The 20,351-nt window shown below is 37.2% G+C and overlaps 1 protein-coding gene across 5 annotated transcripts in view; it reads left to right on the forward strand.

The window, feature by feature from the left end:
* TLK2 (tousled like kinase 2) overlaps positions 1–20,351 on the forward strand; it is a 109,865-nt gene that overhangs the window by 59,848 nt on the left and 29,666 nt on the right. For 4 of the 5 annotated variants that reach the window (XM_044744267.2, XM_070483438.1, XM_044744266.2 and 1 more), the window contains 5 exons: positions 2,569–2,664; positions 3,884–3,976; positions 9,138–9,248; positions 12,970–13,106; positions 20,191–20,343. In XM_044744267.2, coding sequence (XP_044600202.1) covers positions 2,569–2,664; positions 3,884–3,976; positions 9,138–9,248; positions 12,970–13,106; positions 20,191–20,343 — 590 coding nt within the window. The remainder of the gene's footprint in view (positions 1–2,568; positions 2,665–3,883; positions 3,977–9,137; positions 9,249–12,969; positions 13,107–20,190; positions 20,344–20,351) is intronic. The other variant, XM_070483437.1, reaches the window with a different exon arrangement.

Below are 20,351 nucleotides of genomic sequence, written 5' to 3' on the forward strand. Positions count from 1 at the left end.
TCTGATTTGGGAATTGGATGAAGAATAGAAATTATCAGGAGCTGAGGCTGTGAAAGTTTGTTGAAGCCAAATTGTGAAGGGCTTGAGTGCTTTGCTAAAGATTTTATCAAGATTTGAGGAAGGGAACCTATTGCAATAGTCTGGGTGAGAGCTGAGCAAGACTCAGGCAGGGGTTGGCCCGGTGACGCAGTGGTTAAGTGCGCATGTTCCGCTTCTCTGCAGCCCGGGGTTCGCCGATTCAGATCCCGGGTGTGGACATGGCACGGCTTGGCAAGCCATGCTGTGGTAGGCGTCCCACATATAAAGTAGAGGAAGGTGGGTACGGATGTTAGCTCAGGGCCAGTCTTACTCAGCAAAAAGAGGAGGCTTGGCAGCAGATGTTAGCTCAGGGCTAATCTTCCTCAAAAAAAAGGAAAAGAAGACTGACAGAGGAAGGAAGAGGAGCTGTCTATACTCTCTGTTCCAATTTGTGTCCTCCCATTTGTGAAACTAATTTTAAAAAGAGAGGATCGTAAGAGCAATCTCACGATAACTGAAGGAGATGATGCTCGATACTCAAGTTTCATAGTGGTGACCCTTAATCAGTATGGAAAGGTTGGATTTGCTGCATTGTGGAAAGGGCAGAGAACACTCGCAGTTATTTGAGCTCTCCTAGACCTGGCTCTAATCGCAGCTCTGCCACTCACAGGCGGTGCATGCTGTTTAACCTCTTGGAGAGTGGTTTCTCATTTTTGACTTCTTTGATCCCCACATCAGTCTTCTCTCCTCCCCTAGTGATCTACACAGTCTCTACCTGGAATGTTCCTATCATCTCGTCTCTTTGACTGCGTATTTTCTTCAAATCTTAACTCATTTTCTCAAGGAATTCATCCCTGACTCTCTAGATTAGGTTGTATACCCTGTTACATACTCTTACAGCGTTTCTCCTAATTGTATGTTTGCATTTATTATATGATTGTTTATTTAACAGTTTCTTTCAACAAATATTTACGGAGTGCTTAATAAATCTTCTCTTGGATTGTAAGCTTTATTAAGACAGAGTAAAGAGTCTGTGAGTTGTGTTTTTCTTGGCCTTTGTGTCCCTAGCATCTAACACAGGTCTCAGACATAGGGAGTACTTGATGAGTAGTTGTCGAGTGAATGAAAATTTGGACATCGTAATACTGTCCACCTTACCAGGCTGTTGTGAGCCTTTAATATAATTATGTGTAAGGGACCGGCCTGATGGTGCAGTGGTTAAGTGCGCACGTTCTGCTTTGGCGGCCCAGGGCTTTCCAGTTCTGATCCCGGGTGTGGACGTGGCACCACTTGGCACGCCATGCTGTGGTAGGCGTCCCACATATAAAGTAGAGGGAGGTGGGCACGGACGTTAGCTCAGGGCCAGTCTTCCTCAGCCAAAAGAGGAGGATTGGCGGCAGATGTTAGCTCAGGGCTAATCTTCCTCAAAAAAAAAAAAAAAATATATATATATATATATATATTATGCGTATGAAGTTCTTAGCTTGCTTGTGGCCTGGTCGGAATAGTATCTGTGACTGTTAATGAGAGGAGACAGTGGTTGTTGAGAGTGGTTATCGTGGATGCAGATGGCCCTCAATTCTTGTTCTCTCACTTACTAGCTCTTTGATCCCGCATAGTTGCTTAATATCTCTGACTTGCATTTTTTATATATAAATAGAAAATAATAATAATCACCTTATAGGGTTTTGTAAGGATTACATGTGATCATGACAGTGATGCATTTAGCTGACAGTAATTGCTCAGTAGATGGTGGTTATAGCATTGTTAATATGTTGATGAATAATAAAAATAATTAAAGAATATATGGAAAGTATCAGAAAAAATTCACATATGTGGAAACACTGCATTCTCTGATGAGATAGTAGTACTGTATTTCCATTATCGTATAATCCTCAGAATATCCAATATTTCCTAATTATGTCTGTGATGGGTTGTACTGTGTTAGGTGCAGTCTAGTTTTTAAAAGGACTTTTGGGAGTATGATGATTGTATCTTCCTGAATAGTTGAATTATATTAAATTCTAGACCTTGTCAATTTAAAAATGCCTTAGAATATCCTATCAATTGTATTAAAGTCATAGTCAGCAACTGACAGTATTGGAAATCGACCTGGGTTTTTGGACCCCTGCGTGTTCATGGATTTAGGAGACTATTCTAAATAGTAGGTCACAGTTGTTTCTGACTGGAGTCAAAAGCATCCCCTGTGCATTGGGTGCTTTACCAGACTTTTCTGACAAAAACGTAGTGAAATACAAGTGGAAAGGGCATATTATTACAGGAATAACTTTTAATTTTCTCTAATTTACGTATGTAAAAATTCATTTATAAGCACTTGATACTTTATTTATTGAACGTGGTCCAAGCCACTGTGTCTAGTCCTTGCTTCTCGTTTGAATTGTTTTGGTTTCATCTTGGCCACATGGCCCTGGCTTCTGACTTTCATCAAAAAGAGTTTGTTTTATGTTGAGTTAATCATTTACATTCACACATAGATTTGTGGAGAAAGATGCCAAACTTTCTTGTGATTGGTGATATACCTTTTTACAGGCTCAGCAAAACAGTCCCTCTTCTACGGGATCTGGCAACACAGAGCATTCCTGCAGCTCCCAAAAACAGATTTCCATCCAGCACAGACAGACCCAGGTAGGTCGCTGATCGATCAACAGAGGAAGAAAACATCTGCTTAGGAATAAACGCTAATCACATATGAGATCTATGAGTCCTCTCTTTGTCTTCCCTTTATTTCTCCAACTTCACCTCACTGTTTGTGTGTATTATATTCAGAACTTGCGTTATGAGTATTTGAAGTCTTTTGGAAGGTGCTTTAACTTTTCGAGGTGTCTCTTTACCTTTCTGGTGTATTGCAGTGGAAACCCTTATCCTGCAGCATGGTATTGAGGAAAGAGCACTCACTTTGGAGACTCTAGGCTTGGGTTCAAATTCTGGCTCTCAACTTATGCTTTATCTTTTTGGGCCTTAGTTTTCTTGAGTACAAATCATCTGTAAAATGTGGTTGATTCTAATTATCTCAGTGTATGCAAACTGATTATTAGAACAGTGCTTACAGTAGGCTTCAGTGAATGCTAATTTCTCGCCTTATGAAAGTAGTTAATTTATTCCTTGTACCTGCTTATTTGGCAAGACCTAGCTAAACTTCTTTAAGATTTGGCACACCAACATAATTTCCTCCTTAAACAGTCTTCAGAAACTCTTTTTAATTTAGGGAATGTTGTGAATACTCAAAGATATCTGGAAAGGATAGTGGATATATCCTCCATTTTGTGGTGTTGAGCCAGTCATATAGTATGCTGGGTTTTCTCGAAGACTCTTGGCACTGCGTTGTCTTCAAGACAGGCTGCTTGGCACTTTGGGAGAATTTCTTAAATCTCAAGAGCTATACAACTCTCAGGAGAAGATTTTAATTTTATTTGAATTACTGGCTTTTGGGCAGTTGAACAGACTTGGATAGCTGAGCCTTCAGATAACTTCCTCTCTCCCCTTGTGGTTGCTCTTTGTTTCCACTAGGTGGCGTGTTAGTTCTTTGTTGATTTGGGTCATCTCTCAAGTCCTTTTCTATTGTTAGTTTTATTTTTAAAGTAGTATGTTTCTGTATTGTTCAGTGTACAGTAGTTTGAGAATTCATATATTTGATTCCAGAGTTAACATGTTTTTGAAGTGCAGGTGTACCAGAATATAAGGGTTAAAGAATGGGATGAGGAAAGCAGATTTAATTTCTTGAGCCATGTGATTCCAGGCTATTTTCTTTAGCAAGTTCTTTTTTTCAGAAAAGTAATGAAAAAAATGTGATGACATGTAATATTTTGAGACTAATCCTAAGTTTGTTTTCTCTTTTTCTCTGTAGTCTGACCTCACAATAGAAAAAATATCTGCACTAGAAAACAATAAGAATTCTGACTTAGAGAAGAAGGAGGGAAGAATAGATGATTTGTTAAGAGTAAGTATTAAAATGTAGTAAGAGTTTATAACAAGCACTGATTGATGTTATGTATATTTGGATTATGTGTCTATCATAGAGGTAATTACTATAGCCAAATAACAAAGTTAAATAATAAACATTTGGATATTTTGCTTTAACCTGAGGGAATCTGAGTAGGGACCAGGATCAAACCTACATTCTAAGCACTATCTTTAAGTTGGAAATCTTATACTGTAGAATTTTAATAATTAAATATATGCTAGAGAAATAAATGGAATCTTCTACTTCATCTGGAACTGTGGGAATAAGTATAAAATGTTATCTTCCCCTTCTGGAGAAGTTATTTTATTTAATTAATTAACTTATTTTTATTGCGTTTTCTCCCCCAATCCCCCTAGTACATAGCTGTGTATTTTTAGTTGTGGGTCCTTCCAGTTGTGGCATGTGGGATGCCGCCTCAGCAGGGCTTGATGAGTGGTGCCATGTCTGTGCCCAGGATCTGAACTGGCGAAACTCTGGGCCACTGAAGCGGAGTACTTGGCCACGGGGCTGGCCCCTGGAGAAGTTATTTTAATATTCTTGAATTTCTAAAACTATTTCACAAGTACTTTTCAGCCCTGGTTTTGCGTTTTGTATCTTTTACAACCTATTCATCTAAAAGTTTTTTGTGCTTGCAAGAAAAACTTTAAAAATAGCTAATCTGGAATTAAAACGATACCTCTATAAAATATACCATAATAATTAACAAGCATATTTTTAATATGCAATTTGACATATTCATAACATTTTTTTAATGTTTGTTTTCTTGTTATAACAGCAATACATGCTCTTTATAACAAATTTGGAGAATAGTGAAAATATGACACCCATGATTCCATTAACTGAGATAAAACATTTGGTTTAAAACATTTCCTTCAGTATTTTTTTTGAATCATTTGTAGTATGTATATGTAAATACATGTATACATAAATATTACTGATTTATAAATTAAATTGGCTTAACATTTTTATCTTCTCCAGTGATTTAGAAGGTGTCAGTTTGCTCTTTATTTGTACTAATGCAGTAGTTTTCAGACTGGCTCTGCTGGGACCCTGAAGTTTCTATAGAGGACACTCCAGGGCTCCCAAGACACAGCTTGGGGGGGATCTGCAGCCTTGCTTTTACCAGTTTTTCTTATTGGGTAAGACTTTGTTTGAATAAGGGGCTCTGTTTAAAGATAATAAAAATCACTGTATTTGTGATTATCTCCCCTCCAAAAAATTTTACCTATATTTCTGTGATTATTGAAGTATAGTATAAAATAGTGTATTTGACTCCCTCATATGTAAAACCTAGAATTTAGCACATATCTAAATTAAGCATCATCTTTATGTAAAATCTGATGTTTTTAGACTATTATTGTTAAATTATTGATTTTGATATATAAGAATAATTCTTATATTTACAAGCAGTTTTATGGCCAAATTTGCATCTGTTACACATTATTTGTTAAACTGATTTCAAAGCTCATTGGCAGTCATTACTTTTTTTGAGGAAGATTAGCCCTGAGCTAACATCTGCTGTCAATCCTCCTCGTTTTGCTGAATAAGACTGGCCCTGAGCTAACATCCATGCCCGTCTTCCTCTATTTTATATGTGGGACTCCTGCCACAGCATGGCTTGATAAGCGGTGTGTAGGTCCCTCCAAAGGATCTGAACTGACAAACCTGTGGCCGCCAAAGCGGAGGGTGTGAATTTTAACTGCTATGCCACTGGGCCGGCGTTTTTTTTAGAAGGATATGTCAGTGTTAAATTTTCTGTGTGGGGTCCGGCCCAGTTGCACAACAGTTAAGTTCGCACATTCTGCTATTCGGTGGCTTGGGGTTCACTGGTTCAGATCCTGGGTGCAGACATGGCACCGCTTGGCATGCCATGCTGTGGTAGGCATCCCACATATAAAGTAGAGGAAGATGGGCACGGATGTCAGCTCAGGGCCAGTCTTCCTCAGCAAAAAGAGGAGGCTTGGCAGCAAATGTTAGCTCAGGGCTCATCTTCCTCAAAAAAAAAAAAATTTCTGTGTGCTTGTAGAACTGAGAATTGTTTCTCTTCCTTTCCCATATAAAAGATAGCGCTGTGTATAAAATTTTTGTGTCATAACCTATTGCCCTTCTCTCACTTCCCTTATCTAACACACACAAACCCCTTTTAAATTTTTCTAGCGTTTAATGTTTCAAAGAAGGCATGACCAAAAGAACAAACATTGTAATCTCTTTTCCATGATGACTATAGGCACCCTTCCCCCTTTATTTTTGTATTCCAGAAATTATGCCAGGGTACATCTATATATGGGTCTCTATATTTTTATTCTGGAAATGTGTGATTATGCCTAATTTTTGCCTTTTTTCATCTTATGTTGGCGTCTTCCTTGGTTCCCAGCTTGGAATTCCGATCACTATCCTTTGTTTCTATCATTTTACATCTCATGTAATATGCTTGCCCTTGTCTTCTGAATCTCATTAAATGTTAATTTTGTCTTCCGTATATTTTCTGCTGTTTTACTGCAGCTCATGTGAATTTTGATTCTATTATTTACATTTTTAATTTACATGTTTTTCTCTTATCTAATTTGCTTTCTTATCCCATCCTGTACATTCTTTATGGTTTTTGTCTCCTATTTTATGGATACCATGTCTTTTGGCCTTTTATGGAATGTGACAAGCAGAATTCTAAAATGTCCTTTTGATTTCTGTAGGGAGATCATTTTCATCGTTCTCAAGCTGATATTCCCTTTCCTTATTCAGAAATATTTTTCCTTGGGCCTGTTTTTTCGTTTGTTTCCTTTCCATCTTCTAGTGAGGAGAACTGCATTTAGACTTGGTACCTATCGTCCATCTTTCCTTGTTAGCGTATATGCTTGCTTGGAGTTGCTCTTATTCTTGTTTTTGTTTACTTGGATGCTGGTTGAATGGCCAGGATTTGTAATTAGATCTATTGTGAGTTTAAAAAGCTCCTTTCCCAATTCCAGTACTGGCAGCTTTTTGTCTGGAGTGGCTCTGCTGGACTGGAAAAGGATCATGGGCTTTTCTTCCTTCCTAGCTTGACTCTGTTAAGATTGAGAAGATAGAGTATATGAAAAACTTAAATCCTAACTCTTTTTGGGTTCTATAAAATAGTCTGCTTTCACTTTCTAGGAAGTGATATGCTCCCTTTACTCACCGCTTCCCGCCCTCTACTCCCTTGTTCTCTGAAGGGTGTAGTCTTTCTTTGGATGTTGAGCAGTGCTAACGGGATGAATACATCACAAAGGAGGACACCTGCTGTTTTTTCAAGTTGATGAGAACTTGTGTTTCTGATCTGGAGGGACAGGGGAGTGACCACTGGTCTTTCCATCCCCTTTCAGGCAGCCTTGGATTGCTGGTTGAGTTTTTCCCCTTTAGTAAGATGTTGGGAAAGGCTGCATCAGGAGCTGCTAGCCAGGTGCTATTTTAAACTTGAACACAAAATTGTTAGAGTTAGAAACCACAAAAGTTTAGGGTTCTTAAAATTTTAAATAAGCTACCAGAGATTGATTGATTGTATACATTTGATTATGAATTTCAAGGAAATACTCATGTTCCAAAAGTAGATTGAATTTTTCCTAAGCATTGCATAATCTTTGGTTTTCAGATTATTTAGTATGGATTAGATAGTCACATTTACCCAAACATGCTGGCACTTTGCCTTTGATAATGTGGTCCATAGAACTCTGTGAGAAGAACTAATAGGAAGACATTATACTTATTAAGAGAGTAGGAATTTGGGGATGGAACCTGTTGTACACTGGTCACTTTAAAAATGAAGCTGAAGTGGCTGGCCCTGTGGCCGAATGGTTACAGTGCTCTGCTTTGGCAGCCCAGGTTTGTGCATTCAGATCCTGATGTGGAACTACTCCACTTATCAGCCATGCTGTAGAAGAATCCCACATACAAAGTAGAGGAAGATTGGCACAGCTGTTAGCTCAGGGCGAATCTTCCTCACAAAACAAAAAAAAGAAAAGAAAATGAAGCTGAACAGTCTCAAAAATTGAGTGTGTTGTAATATCTTCCATTTGTGCTTTTTACTGTTTCAGAAACATTTGTATTGTTTGGGAAATACTAGATTTTTTTTTTGAGGAAGATTAGCCCTGAACCAACATCCGTGCCCATCTTCCTCTATTTTATATGTGGGACGCCTTACCACAGCATCGCTTGCCAAGTGGTGCCATGTCCGCACCCAAGATCCGAACCGGCAAACCCCAGGCCGCCGAAGTGGAACGTGCGCGCCTAACTGCTGCACCACCAGGCTGGACCATAGAGTTTTTTCTTTTTTTTTTTTAAATAACGCAAGCAAGTTATTATAAAGTAGGTAGCATTTATTTGTCAACAGAGTAGAGATCTTTTGTTTAACACAAGAATAAATTCCGAAGTTGCAAGTCAAAATTGACCTTGGGTTAGTGGTTCTTTCCCTCTCTGTTATTGTAGGAGGCTTGAATCTTTCAAAGTATTCAGCCCATCCTTCTGACCACAGCTAAATTAACTGTGCATTTACATTCTGGCATTCTTGAACCAGGACCTTGTATTCAACTGTTTGTTAGTTCTTATTGCGGGCATGGGTGTGCCTGACTTCTCTGGTAAGAAGCATTTATGTAAATGCATGTCTGTTTTTCTTTGGAAACAAGAATAGAAAAACAAAGAACAATTGAACAAAAAGAACATTATGTGGTTTAAAAGAAATTCTGTAATTTTTTTGTAACTGCTTAATCACCCTTTGTAAGTATATAATCTATAAGTGCTGTAAAGTGCTTAATCACCCTGTTTGTGTTTTAAACATCTTATTCATTGTAGGTTTTTTAAAAAAATTTTGTGACCATTTAGGCATATGTGATATACTGGATTTGCCTATAACTGGCTTTTGGGAAGAGTAAAATATGATCAGTAGAAAAACATACCCACTTCTAGTAACAGAATTTATCTTTAATAAATAGATGACGTTTATTAAGATAAAATAAAGGAATGAAGTATTTATCTTTTTTTTTTTTTAAAGACATAGCTACTCTTACCTCTGAACCTTAATTTTGCTTTTGATTTAACAACAGGAATTATTTTTGGACTCCCTGAAAAACTGCTTTTGTATTAGTCTATCTTCCTTGGATCTAATTAGAAAATTTTTTTTCCATTGAAGGCCAACTGTGATTTGAGACGGCAGATTGATGAACAGCAAAAGATGCTAGAGAAATATAAAGAACGATTAAATCGATGTGTGACAATGAGCAAGAAACTCCTTATAGAAAAGGTGAGTGATTAATGGTGGCCCGAACTCTGTATCCCAGGATGCTCAGAATGTGTCATTGTTGTGGCTCCTTACTCCTTACCTGAGTTGAGAGTATTTCAAAGTAGGGCTTTTTTAGGAAGACTTCTTATAGTTCGACAATTAGAATTCTTATGTGGACACTGGACCAAGCATCCAGAGTGATAATTCGGGACATTCTTCCTGGTTGTACATTGCTTTGAGTTTGATGTTGGTTCAACAGGGACAGTGTGTTCTAGTTGAATTTGGCTGTGGCTCTCCTGAATTCTTACATTCATCCTATCAATTAAAGTGCGTATTCTATTACTATTACATTACACACATTTAGCAAGAGTTACATTTCCATTTCAGAGATGGTATTTGGTGTAAGTGTATATAATAACATGATAATTAAGTACTTTGTGTTTAAAAAACATTAAGTTGGCATATACTTGTATATGATTACTTTAATTGATTAGTTGCAACTTGCCTTTAATAGTTATTAGTAACTATTTCTTGAAAAAATTCTTTTAATTAAAGTATAGTTGACATACAGTGTTGTATTAGTTTCAGGTGTACAACATAATGACTCAACATTTATATACATTATGAAATAATCACCCTGATAAGACTAGTAACCATCTGTTGTCATACAAAGTTATTACAATATTATTGATTATATTCCCTGTGCTGTACGTTACATCCCCGTGACTTACTTATTTTGTGACTGTATGTCTGTACCTCTTAATCTCCTTCACCTGTTTCACTCTTCCTCCCACCCCGCTTCCCTCTGGCAACCACCAGTTTGTTCTCTGTATCTATGAGTCTGTTTCTATTTTGTTTTGTTTGCTCGTTTGTTTTGTTCTTTAGATTCCACATATAAGTGAAACCATACGGTATTCTTCTTTGTCTGTCTGACTTATGTACTTAGCATAATACCTTCTAGATCCATCCTTGTTGTTGCAAAAGGCAGGATGTCCTGCTTTTTATGACTGAGTAGTATTCCATTGTATGTATATATACCACATCTTCTTTATCCATTCATCTACTGATGGACACTTAGGTTGTTTCCATATCATGGCTATTGTAAATAATGCTGCGATGAACATAGGGGTGCATATATCTTTTCAAATTAGTGTTTTCGTTTTCTTTGGATAAATACCCAGAAATGGAATTGCTGGATCATATAGTAGTTCTATTTTTTTCTTTTCATGTTTTCTTTTGTTTTTTTAAAGATTTTATTTTTCCTTTTTCTCCGAAAGCTCCCCTGGCACATAGTTGTGTATTTTTTTTTTTTTTTCATAAACTCAAATATATTTCAGGTGTTTAAAGAATTAAACATACCAAAGTCTGTGAAAGAACAAGAAGAAAATATTCATAGTTATATATAAAATTGGAGGATGGAAATTCCTTTCCAAGGATAAAACTATAAGTAGGTATACTAAAGAAATGAGTTAGAGTTGACTATTTCAAATCTTAAGATCTTTTAAGTAAAATATATCCAGATAAAATGAGAAGGGATGTGGTAAAATGAATAGAGGACAGATTAACAGCCATAATGAAAGCAACATAGTTGTGTATTTTTAACTGTGGGTCCTTCTAGTTGTGGCATGTGGGACGCCACCCCAGCATGGCCTAATGAGTGGTGCCCTGTCCGAGCCCAGGATTCGAACTGGTGAAACCCTGGGCTGCTGAAGCAGAGTGAGAGAACTTAACCATTTGGCCACGGGGCCAGCCCCCAAGTATTTTTAATTTTTTGAGGAAACTCCATACTGTTTTCCTTAGTAGTTGTACAAATTTGCATTCCTAACAGTGCTTTTAGGTTCCCGTTTCTTCACGTCCTTGCCAACACTTGTTATTTGTTGTCTTTTTGATGATAGCCATTCTGACAGGTGTGAGGTGATATCTCGTGGTTTTGATTTGCATTTCACTAATGATTAGTGATGTTGAGCATCTTTTCATGTGTCCATTAGCCATGTGTATGTCATCTTTGGAAATATGTCTATTCAGGATCTCTGTCCATTTTTTAATCAGAATTTTTTTTCTTTTTCTATTTCTTTATATATTTTGAATATTAACCCCTTATTGGAGATATCATTTGCAAATATATTCTCCCACTCAGTAGGTTGCCTTTTCCTTTTATTGACAGTTTCCTTCACTGTGCAAAAGCTTTTTAGTTTGAAGTAATCCTATTTGTTTATTTTTGCTTTTGTTGCCCTTGCCTGAGGAGACGTATCTAAAAAAAATATTGCTAAGACCTATGTCTGAGTTTACTACTTATGTTTTCTTCTAGGATTTTCATGATTTTAAGTCTTACATTTAAGTCTTTAATCCATTTTGAGTTTATTTTTGTATATGGTGTAAGAAAGTGGTCCCGTTTCGTTCTTTTGCATGGATCTGTCCAGTTTTCCCAGTGCCACTTATTGAAGAGACTGTCTTTTCCCCACTGTATATTCTTGCCTCCCCTGTTGTAGATTAATTGACCATAAAGGCGTGAGTTTATTTCTGAGCTCTCTAATCTCTTCCATTGATCTGTGTGTCTGTTTTTGCGCCAGTATCATACTGTTTTGATTACCGTAGCTTTGTAGTATAGTTTGAAATCAAGGAGTGTGATACCTCCAGCTTTGTTCTTAAGATTGCTTTGGCTATTCAGGGTGTTTTGTAGTTCCATACAAATTTTAGGATTATTTGGTTTAGTTCTGTGAAAAATGCCATTGGTGTTTTAATAGCAGTTGCATTGAATCTGTAGATTGCTTTGAATAGTATACTTTTTTTTGAGGAAGATGAGCCCTGAGCTAACATCTGCTGCCAATCTTCCTCTTTTTGCTGAGGAAGACTGGTCCTGAGCTAACATCCATGCCTATCTTCCTCTACTTTATATGTGGGATGCCTACCACAGCATGGCTTGCCAAGCGGTGCCATGTCTGCATCTGGGATCTGAACTGGTAAACCCCAGGCCGCCAAAGTGGAATGAGCGAACTTAACTGCTGCACCACCGGGCCGGCCCTGGATAGTATACATTTTAACAATATTAATTCTTCTAGTCCATGAGCATGATACAGCTTTCTGTTTTATTTGTGTCATCTTCACTTTCTTTCATCAGTGTCTTATAATTTCAGTGTATAGGTCTTTCACCTCTTTGGTTAAATTTATTCCCAGGTATTTTATTCTTTATGATGTAATTGTAATTGCAATTGTTTTCTTAGTTTCTCTTTCTGATAGTTTGTTGTTAGTGTATAGAAATGCAACTGATTTCTGTATAAGTATTTCTGTATATTTATTTTGTAATTACGTCCCCAGTACTTATTTATCTTATTCTGAAAGTTTTAAGATGGCAATCTTCCTAATGAAATTATTACAAGCTAGAGATTTGGGACAGATTGGTGATTTACTGTAGATTTGCTGAAAACTTTGGAATGCTGTTAAAAAGAGAGGGAATTGATAAAAGTGAAGTAGATTATTTTATTGATGTCAAAGATACTGAGGAGAACTTTGCTTTATCTTTTAATTCATTAATTTTTATAGAAAGGAAAACACTGTTTTCCATGACAAATAAGGTATATGTTAATATAGAGAATTTAAAGTTTTCAAGTGCTTCCTCAAGTCGGTGTCGATTCTGCCAGTTATACTAAACTTTGAACAGTATAATACAAAAAATAAACATAATGCTGTTTCTGAGTTCTCACAGGAAAATAAAATTATTTTCTATTTGTCTTTTTCCCCTAAGTCAAAACAAGAGAAGATGGCATGTAGAGATAAGAGCATGCAAGACCGCTTGAGATTGGGCCACTTTACCACTGTCCGACATGGGGCCTCTTTTACTGAACAATGGACAGATGGTTATGCTTTCCAGAACCTTATCAAGTAAGTCAATTGTGATGATTAAATTGAGAACTGAAAAATTGGTTTGGATTTTTTAGGTTTTTTGTAATTGTAATCATTAATAATCCTAGTAGTGGTAGTCAACTTTTCATTCAGTTTTAGTCACCACATGTGTAAAGAAATATAGAGAATGAGGTGACGTGCTGGAAAAAATGGCAATAGCAATCAGAGGAATAAAAACGAGTTCTTCATTAAAGCTTAAAAGAATCAGAGTTGCTGAAGCTAAGGAAGAAAAATACAGGACTTGATATCTTTTTAATTATGTAATGAATTTTCCTGAGGAGTTGGCTAAGTATTTTTCTGGGTCTACAGAAAAGTGAAATGGGCAAGGACCTAAGGAAGAATTTCTTGAGTTAGGTATAAAACAAAAGGAAACCATGAAAGAATCTTATAGGACATGTTCCTGAGGCTCTTTAAAGAAATAGTTTCCAGTCATCAGAAACAGCCACTTCCTTGAAGGCAGGGCCTGAGCCAGTGACCAGGCTGGTGAGCAGCCCCACTGTCTGCCTGGCAGCAACTTGGAGTCTTGAAAACTCTTTTGCTTTGTCATAACTTTAGTTTGAAACATTCAAGTATTTACTCCAAGGAGGGAATTAACGTTTAAAATCCTAAAATTCCAACTGTGTAAATATCTAATGTTAGCTTAGGGCTTAAAAAAAATATCTTCAGGTTTTAGTACCTTTTGGTGCTATCTTCTTTACTTGTTTTGGCTTGTTGGATCATTTCCATCTGAGACTGAAAGGGGGGTAGGTACATTGTATTTTTAATCATGGGCTCTCAAATGTTTGATCTGTAGATCTCTGTGAGTTGGAGGGTTCCATTAACTGCCTTTCCTACCTTTTTTTTGTTTCTGAAATAACTTATTGAGCATTAATTGGAGACTGTCAGACTACTTTTGAATAATAATGAAACATAGATAAATAATAAATTTATACCTGAAAGAAAAGTACAGATATTGATACTATCAGTAATACTTGATTAAAACTAACCTGTGGATTACACATTAGTATCCATTGTTTTATATGTGATACATTAATCTCCAGCTTGGTTTAGGTGTGTTTTGCCTCAGGAGTGTACCTCGAGTTTGCATATTTTGGTGTGATAAGAGGCTGTCAAGTCATTACAGTACCCTGGAAGGAAAACAAAGCCTCGAGGGGCCGAGTGCCAGAGGCCTAGAGCAGCGTCCACTCTGAGCTCTAAGCACAGGCGGCTGGTGACAGCGGAAGGTGCATCAGGGCGATGGAAATGGTGCTGCTGGAGCTTGGCACCCATTCCATAACAGCTTGACCAAGATGTGCAAATTGCCCTGGAAGTGCACACCATCTAGTTTTGTTAGAATGGGACCAGAAAATATAACACACACCCCATTACTGGACAAAGCCACCTAATGCTGAGACTGAGTCCCAGATGTGATAGTGACTCCCACTAGCCCTTGACAACGGTTACTCCCTAGATGGCCATCTTTAAAATGTCTAAAGGAGCTGGCCTGGTGGTGTAGTGGTTAAGTTTACATACTCTGCTTTGGTGGCCCAAGGTTCATGGGTTTGGATCCCGGGTGTGGACCTACACACCGCTCATCAAGCCATGCTGTGGCAGCATCGCACATACAAAATAGAGGAAGATTGGCACAGATGTTAGCAACAATCTTCCTCAAACAAAGAGAGGAAGATTGGGAACAGGTGTTCACTCAGGGTCAGTCTTCCTCACCAAAAAATAAAAAAATAAATAAAAATAAAATTAAATGTCTAAAGACTGGCTCAAAAAGATAGTGGGTTTGTATAGAGATGTAAAATGTAATTACTTTTAAGAAGTGATTACAGTTTTTGTTGATAGTAACAATATGTTATCTTTTTACTCTACAAGCAGCCCAGTACTGAGAAGGTTCTAGAAATCTTATACGGTTACAGTACAAAATGATCACTTTGCTGTAGAGACATCAGATCAGAGAAATTGGGACTATCTAAATGAGATCCCTAACCAGGATTGTTCCTCCCAAGTGGATAGCATTTTTTCATGGTTTTAAGTCACGTAAATTCTAGAATATCTTTCTCTTCTCTTGGGAAGCTGTTTCTGGCCAATGTTTGTTAATTATAGGTATTTCATTTCTAAAGTTTGCTTTAATAAATTCCCTTTCTCAATTTTAATGCAGAAATTGAAATTCTGTAGTTGTAAAAGGCTTTATTTGATAGCCCTATGAATGACTGTTCTCTGTATGTGAGAAACTCCATGACACGTAGTTTGATGGACAGGGTAACTGAACACCAGGTGGCAGTACTAGGTTTTATGGGAAGAAACAAACCTCAAGACATTCAAACATTTCATCAGATAATCAAATTAGTCTCAACAGGAGCTTCAACGCAGTTCTTTGGTTCTCACTATGTTCCTTGGCTCTCTTTCAAGTGATCTTTATAAATTCCCTAAGACAGAACATTCACTATCTAATAGGCAAATCATATCAGATTTGTAATATTTTTTGGCCAGGTTAGTAATTTTTCTTTTCCAGACGTGTGTTTGGACCTGTTGAAAACTGTGAAAACTTATTTTATAGTTCCGAGAAAGTAGTTCTGTGAAGTACTGTTGTTATTCAGCACGCTTTTTATTTAAACGTCTCAAAGTCTCAGTCAGTGGCAAGGGACAAAAAAATGCTTTATTAAGATTTTGTTTATATTGAAATAGACAACATTAAAGTAATGGAATTTGACCTGATTACAAAATTGTGGTCGTTCAAGATGTGGATTATCAGAGGGAATAAATTAAACTTTATAGCATTGAAGTGCTAGTCCAGGTATTTATTCTGGTGTGTAAGGAATTAAAGAATCCCATAAAATGAGTTCTTGTGAACCATCTGATTCTCGATTGCATGATCCATAATGAGAGATAACTCTTTGTTGATTTTATAGATATCAGATCTCTCTTGGGTAGTCCATTCCATTTCACAGTTCCCAGTAGATACAGAACATATGAAATCCTGGGAATCTTTAAAAATTCTTATCTGGGATATTCAGATGCTATCTGTAGATCACTGCTAAAATTTTTTTGGTTAAAATGTCAGGAAAATATGAGCATCTGTTTTTTAATACCTCTTCTGCTAGTTTGGTATAGTATGGTTGGAGACTGGAATAAAGTTTTGCTTCTAAAGGTGCCTGCATTCATTTCCTAGGGCTACTCTAACAAAATACCATAAACTGAGTGGTTTAAAACAACATAAATTTATTCTTTGATGGTTCAGGACTAGAAATCTGAAATCAAAGTGTTGGCAGGATCAGACTCCCTTTGAAGCCTTCAGGGAGGATCCTCTAGTGTTCCATGGCTTGTGGCAGGATAGCTTCAATCTCTTCCTACATCTTCACATGGTGTTCCCCTGTGTGTCTCTGTGTCTTCTCTCTCCTTCTTTTAAGGATGCCAGTCATATTGGATTAAGGCCTACTTCAGTATAACCTCTTTTTAACTAATTATATCTTCAATGACCCTATTTCCAAAGGTCATAATCTGAGGTACTGGGGGTTAGGAGGTATTGAAAGTTAGGACTTTAACATATCTTTTTTTTTTTTTTTTTAAAGATTTTATTTTTTTTCCCTTTTTCTCCCCAAAGCCCCCCGGTACATAGTTGTACATTCTTTGTTGTGAGTCATTCTAGCTGTGGCATGTGGGACGCTGCCTCAGCGTGGCCTGACGAGCAGTGCCATGTCCGCGCCCAGGATTCGAACCAACAAAACACTGGGCGACCTGCAGCGGAGCACGCGAACTCAACCACTCGGCCACAGGGCCAGCCCCTTAACATATCTTTGTGAGTGACACATTTTAACCCGTAATGGTGTCCAAGGCTGATTGTCTCGTGTTCTTATGTAAGCAATGGCTTTTTAAATTGGGTTATTTAGATTTGAGTGTGCAGGATTTATCAGCTCCTCAATACTTCTGTAAAAGATAGTAGAAATACTCTGTCCATGGGTGATGAAGGGTTAGTATTCTCTAAAATTATCCACTGCAAGAAATATTTAAGGAGCAACTGTATAGAAGGCACTGTCATACGTATTGGAGATATCAGGGTTGATAAGACACGGTTCTTTTTTTTTTTTGGAGGAAGATGAGCCCTGAACTAACATCTGCTGCCAATCTTCCTCTTCTTGTTGAGGAAGACTGGCCCTGAGCTAACATCCGCGCCCATCTTCCTCTACTTTATATGTGAGATGCCTGCCACAGCATGGCTTGCCATGCGGTGCCACGTCCATACCTGGGATCCAAACTGGCAAACCCCAGGCCGCCAAAGTGGAACGTGTGCACTTAACTGCTATGCCACCGGGCCGGCCCCAAGACATGGTTCTTATTCTAAGAGAAGTTACAGTTTATTGACATAATCCAGACTGTCTACCCACAAAATAAACCTAAATGAAGTGTCACTGATAAACTTCTTCAGATGACTTTTATTTATAAGTGTAAACCACTAAATAGTTTCAAGAACATCAAAAATTAATGTAGGGAGAAAAAGAATTAATGTAGGAATTCTTATATATGAGATCAATGTCGTATCAGTTTTCACGTCCAAACAACCTCTCATGTTCGGAATGTACAGTTTACGATTCCCCAGAGGTGTTTTGGCATCAAGGTGCCCTCTCTTTATGATTTATATGTGATGGCTGTGGGGTTCCTTTCTTGGTGAATCTGTGGAGATGAAATGTATGGATTCTCCCTGAAAACAGTGGAAAATCAGTTTTATTTTATGTTTAATAAAGGTGATTGCTAAAATCTCAATCTTCCAAAGCAGTTAGTTTTCAAGGACAAAGTGTTGTGTCACTTCACTAGCTCACTATAGTTGAAATATATATTGTATGGGTATCTCCAGAGCCTTCAGAGTGCCTTGCACTCATGGCCCCTGAAAGGGTAGAAATGAGCTAAAGATTTTTTTGATGGGGAAACCCAGTGTTTTGAGAAGGTCAGTGTTTTCCTCAAGGACATTCATTAAGTCAGAAGGAGGATTGTGATTTTACCTAAGGATTCTGTGTCTCGAGCCAGAATTTTTTCAAGTCATGAATTACTCATATACATATATTTTGTAGGGAGAAGACATATCTCTAATGATAGTTAAAAGATTTTTTCAGAGAAGCAAAAAACTCTTGAATTAAAATTTCCATTTTGCTGTTAAATTGACATCTAATCAGTGACGCAGCTCATCTTGAAGCAAAGGGAATTTTATCATCACATAAATGGTTATTTATTTGTAATACTTTGATTAGGTTAACCTTGCTTACAGTATTGCCCTTATTAATATGGCAGCATAAATTGTACTATGGGCATCTACCTGGAGGATAGTCTTGTTTTTCTGGTTGCCATTCTTCCAAGAAAGATACAGTAGTCCCTATCCCACACCCCTCCCCCCACCAGGGAGTACATTCCAAGACGCCCAATGGGTGCCTGAAACCATGGATAGTACTGAACACTATGTATGCTATGTTTTTTCCTATACATACATACCCATGGTGAAGTTTAATTTGTAAATTAGGCACAGTAAGAGATTAACAACAACTGATAATAAATAGAACCATTATAACAATATACTGTAGTAAGAGTTACCATAGATCTTAGCAACCTCAGCATATGATTTTTTTCTTTCCTTAGTAAGTTAAGAACTTTCACCTTTTCACTTAAAAGAAGCAGCTTACGGCTTCTCTTTGGCATATCTGAATTGCCAACATCACTTCTCCTGTGCTTTATGGCCATTATTAAGTAAAATAAGGGTTACTTGAACACAAGCACTGCTATACTGTGACAGGTGATCTGATAACCAAGATGGCTAGTTAAGTGACTAATGAATGAGTAGTGGGTACAGTGTGGATACCCTGAACAAAGGGAGGATTCACATTCTGGGTGGGACGGCGTTGGACTGTGCAAGATTTCATCCCACTATTCAGAACAGCAGGCAATTTAGAACTTACAAATTGTTTATTCCTAGTATTTTCCATTTAATATTTTCAGACCGAGGTTGACTGCAGGTAACTAAAACCACAGGAAGTGAAACCTCAAATAAGAGGGGGACTATTGTTTGCTGAATTTGGAAAAGGTCTAGAGACTGACAACTGCAGTGTTCAGGGAAGAGGGTAGAGTAGATTTCATTGGAGAATAGATTAAAAAAATTAGATTTTGTCATTCTGCGAAAATGAAGGTTGGATCAAGGAAAAGAGATGGGGTAAAAGCATGGTGGAGAGAAGGAGAAAGGAACTAGCATTTGACTGTCAACTATGATAGGTGATTTAAAGATTTGAGTCTGTTAAATACTTACTCCCGGGACTTGGTATATTTTTATATACCAAGTCTGTAAACCTTAATATCTGTTAGGTGGTGGGCTACATGAGAGACAGCTGTTCCCTTCTATTGGTATTTGTATTGACTACTAATTTGTAAACTAGTTTATTATAGAAAAATTAGACATCTTATTAGGAAATTCTCTAATGGTACAGTCTTAGATAGCTAAAGAGTCTTTTTATATGTTTTTTATTAATTCATTTTATGTACTGTTTTCTAAAGACTTTTTCCTAGTTGCAGGGCTTCATTGTGCTTTCTCTGAATATATACTTTTTTAAAAAAAAAACCTTAGTTTAGCATCCTTCAATTTTGGTATCTTTCTAGATATAATTGGAGGAAACTTTAATCCAAAAAAATTAAAAAGGCACTTGGAACCTTTTTGGCTTTTTTTCTTATGTAAATACAGTTTTTTACTTTAATGGATTCATACCAGAGAAGTGTTAAAAAGGAATCTGAAAATTCTTCCTTTTGAGTCATAAAATAAAGTCACAACAGAAATTTGATATTGTTCTTTTCAACCCACCTTCCTCCTCTGAGAATAATCATAACTAATGTCTGAAAGCACACTCATTCCAAAAAAACCTTTCTATCAGCAATTATTTGGCTCTTCCAACCTGAAGTTAAAATCAAATCTCTACTTGATTTAAAGGAGCTTATTTTTTCTGAAGTCTATCAGATTTGCAGATGACAGAGATATTTGTGTTTATTCTATAACCATGTTAAAAAATTTCTGACCCCTTCCTCTGTGCAACATCTTTTATATCTCTAGGCAACAGGAAAGGATAAATTCACAGAGGGAAGAGATAGAAAGACAACGGAAAATGTTAGCCAAGAGGAAACCTCCTGCCATGGGACAGGCCCCTCCAGCAACCAATGAGCAGAAACAGCGGAAGAGCAAGACCAACGGGGCTGAAAATGAAACGTATGTTC

The sequence above is a fragment of the Equus asinus genome, chromosome 13, assembly GCF_041296235.1.
Source record: "Equus asinus isolate D_3611 breed Donkey chromosome 13, EquAss-T2T_v2, whole genome shotgun sequence".
In the NCBI taxonomy this organism is placed as follows: domain Eukaryota; kingdom Metazoa; phylum Chordata; class Mammalia; order Perissodactyla; family Equidae; genus Equus; species Equus asinus.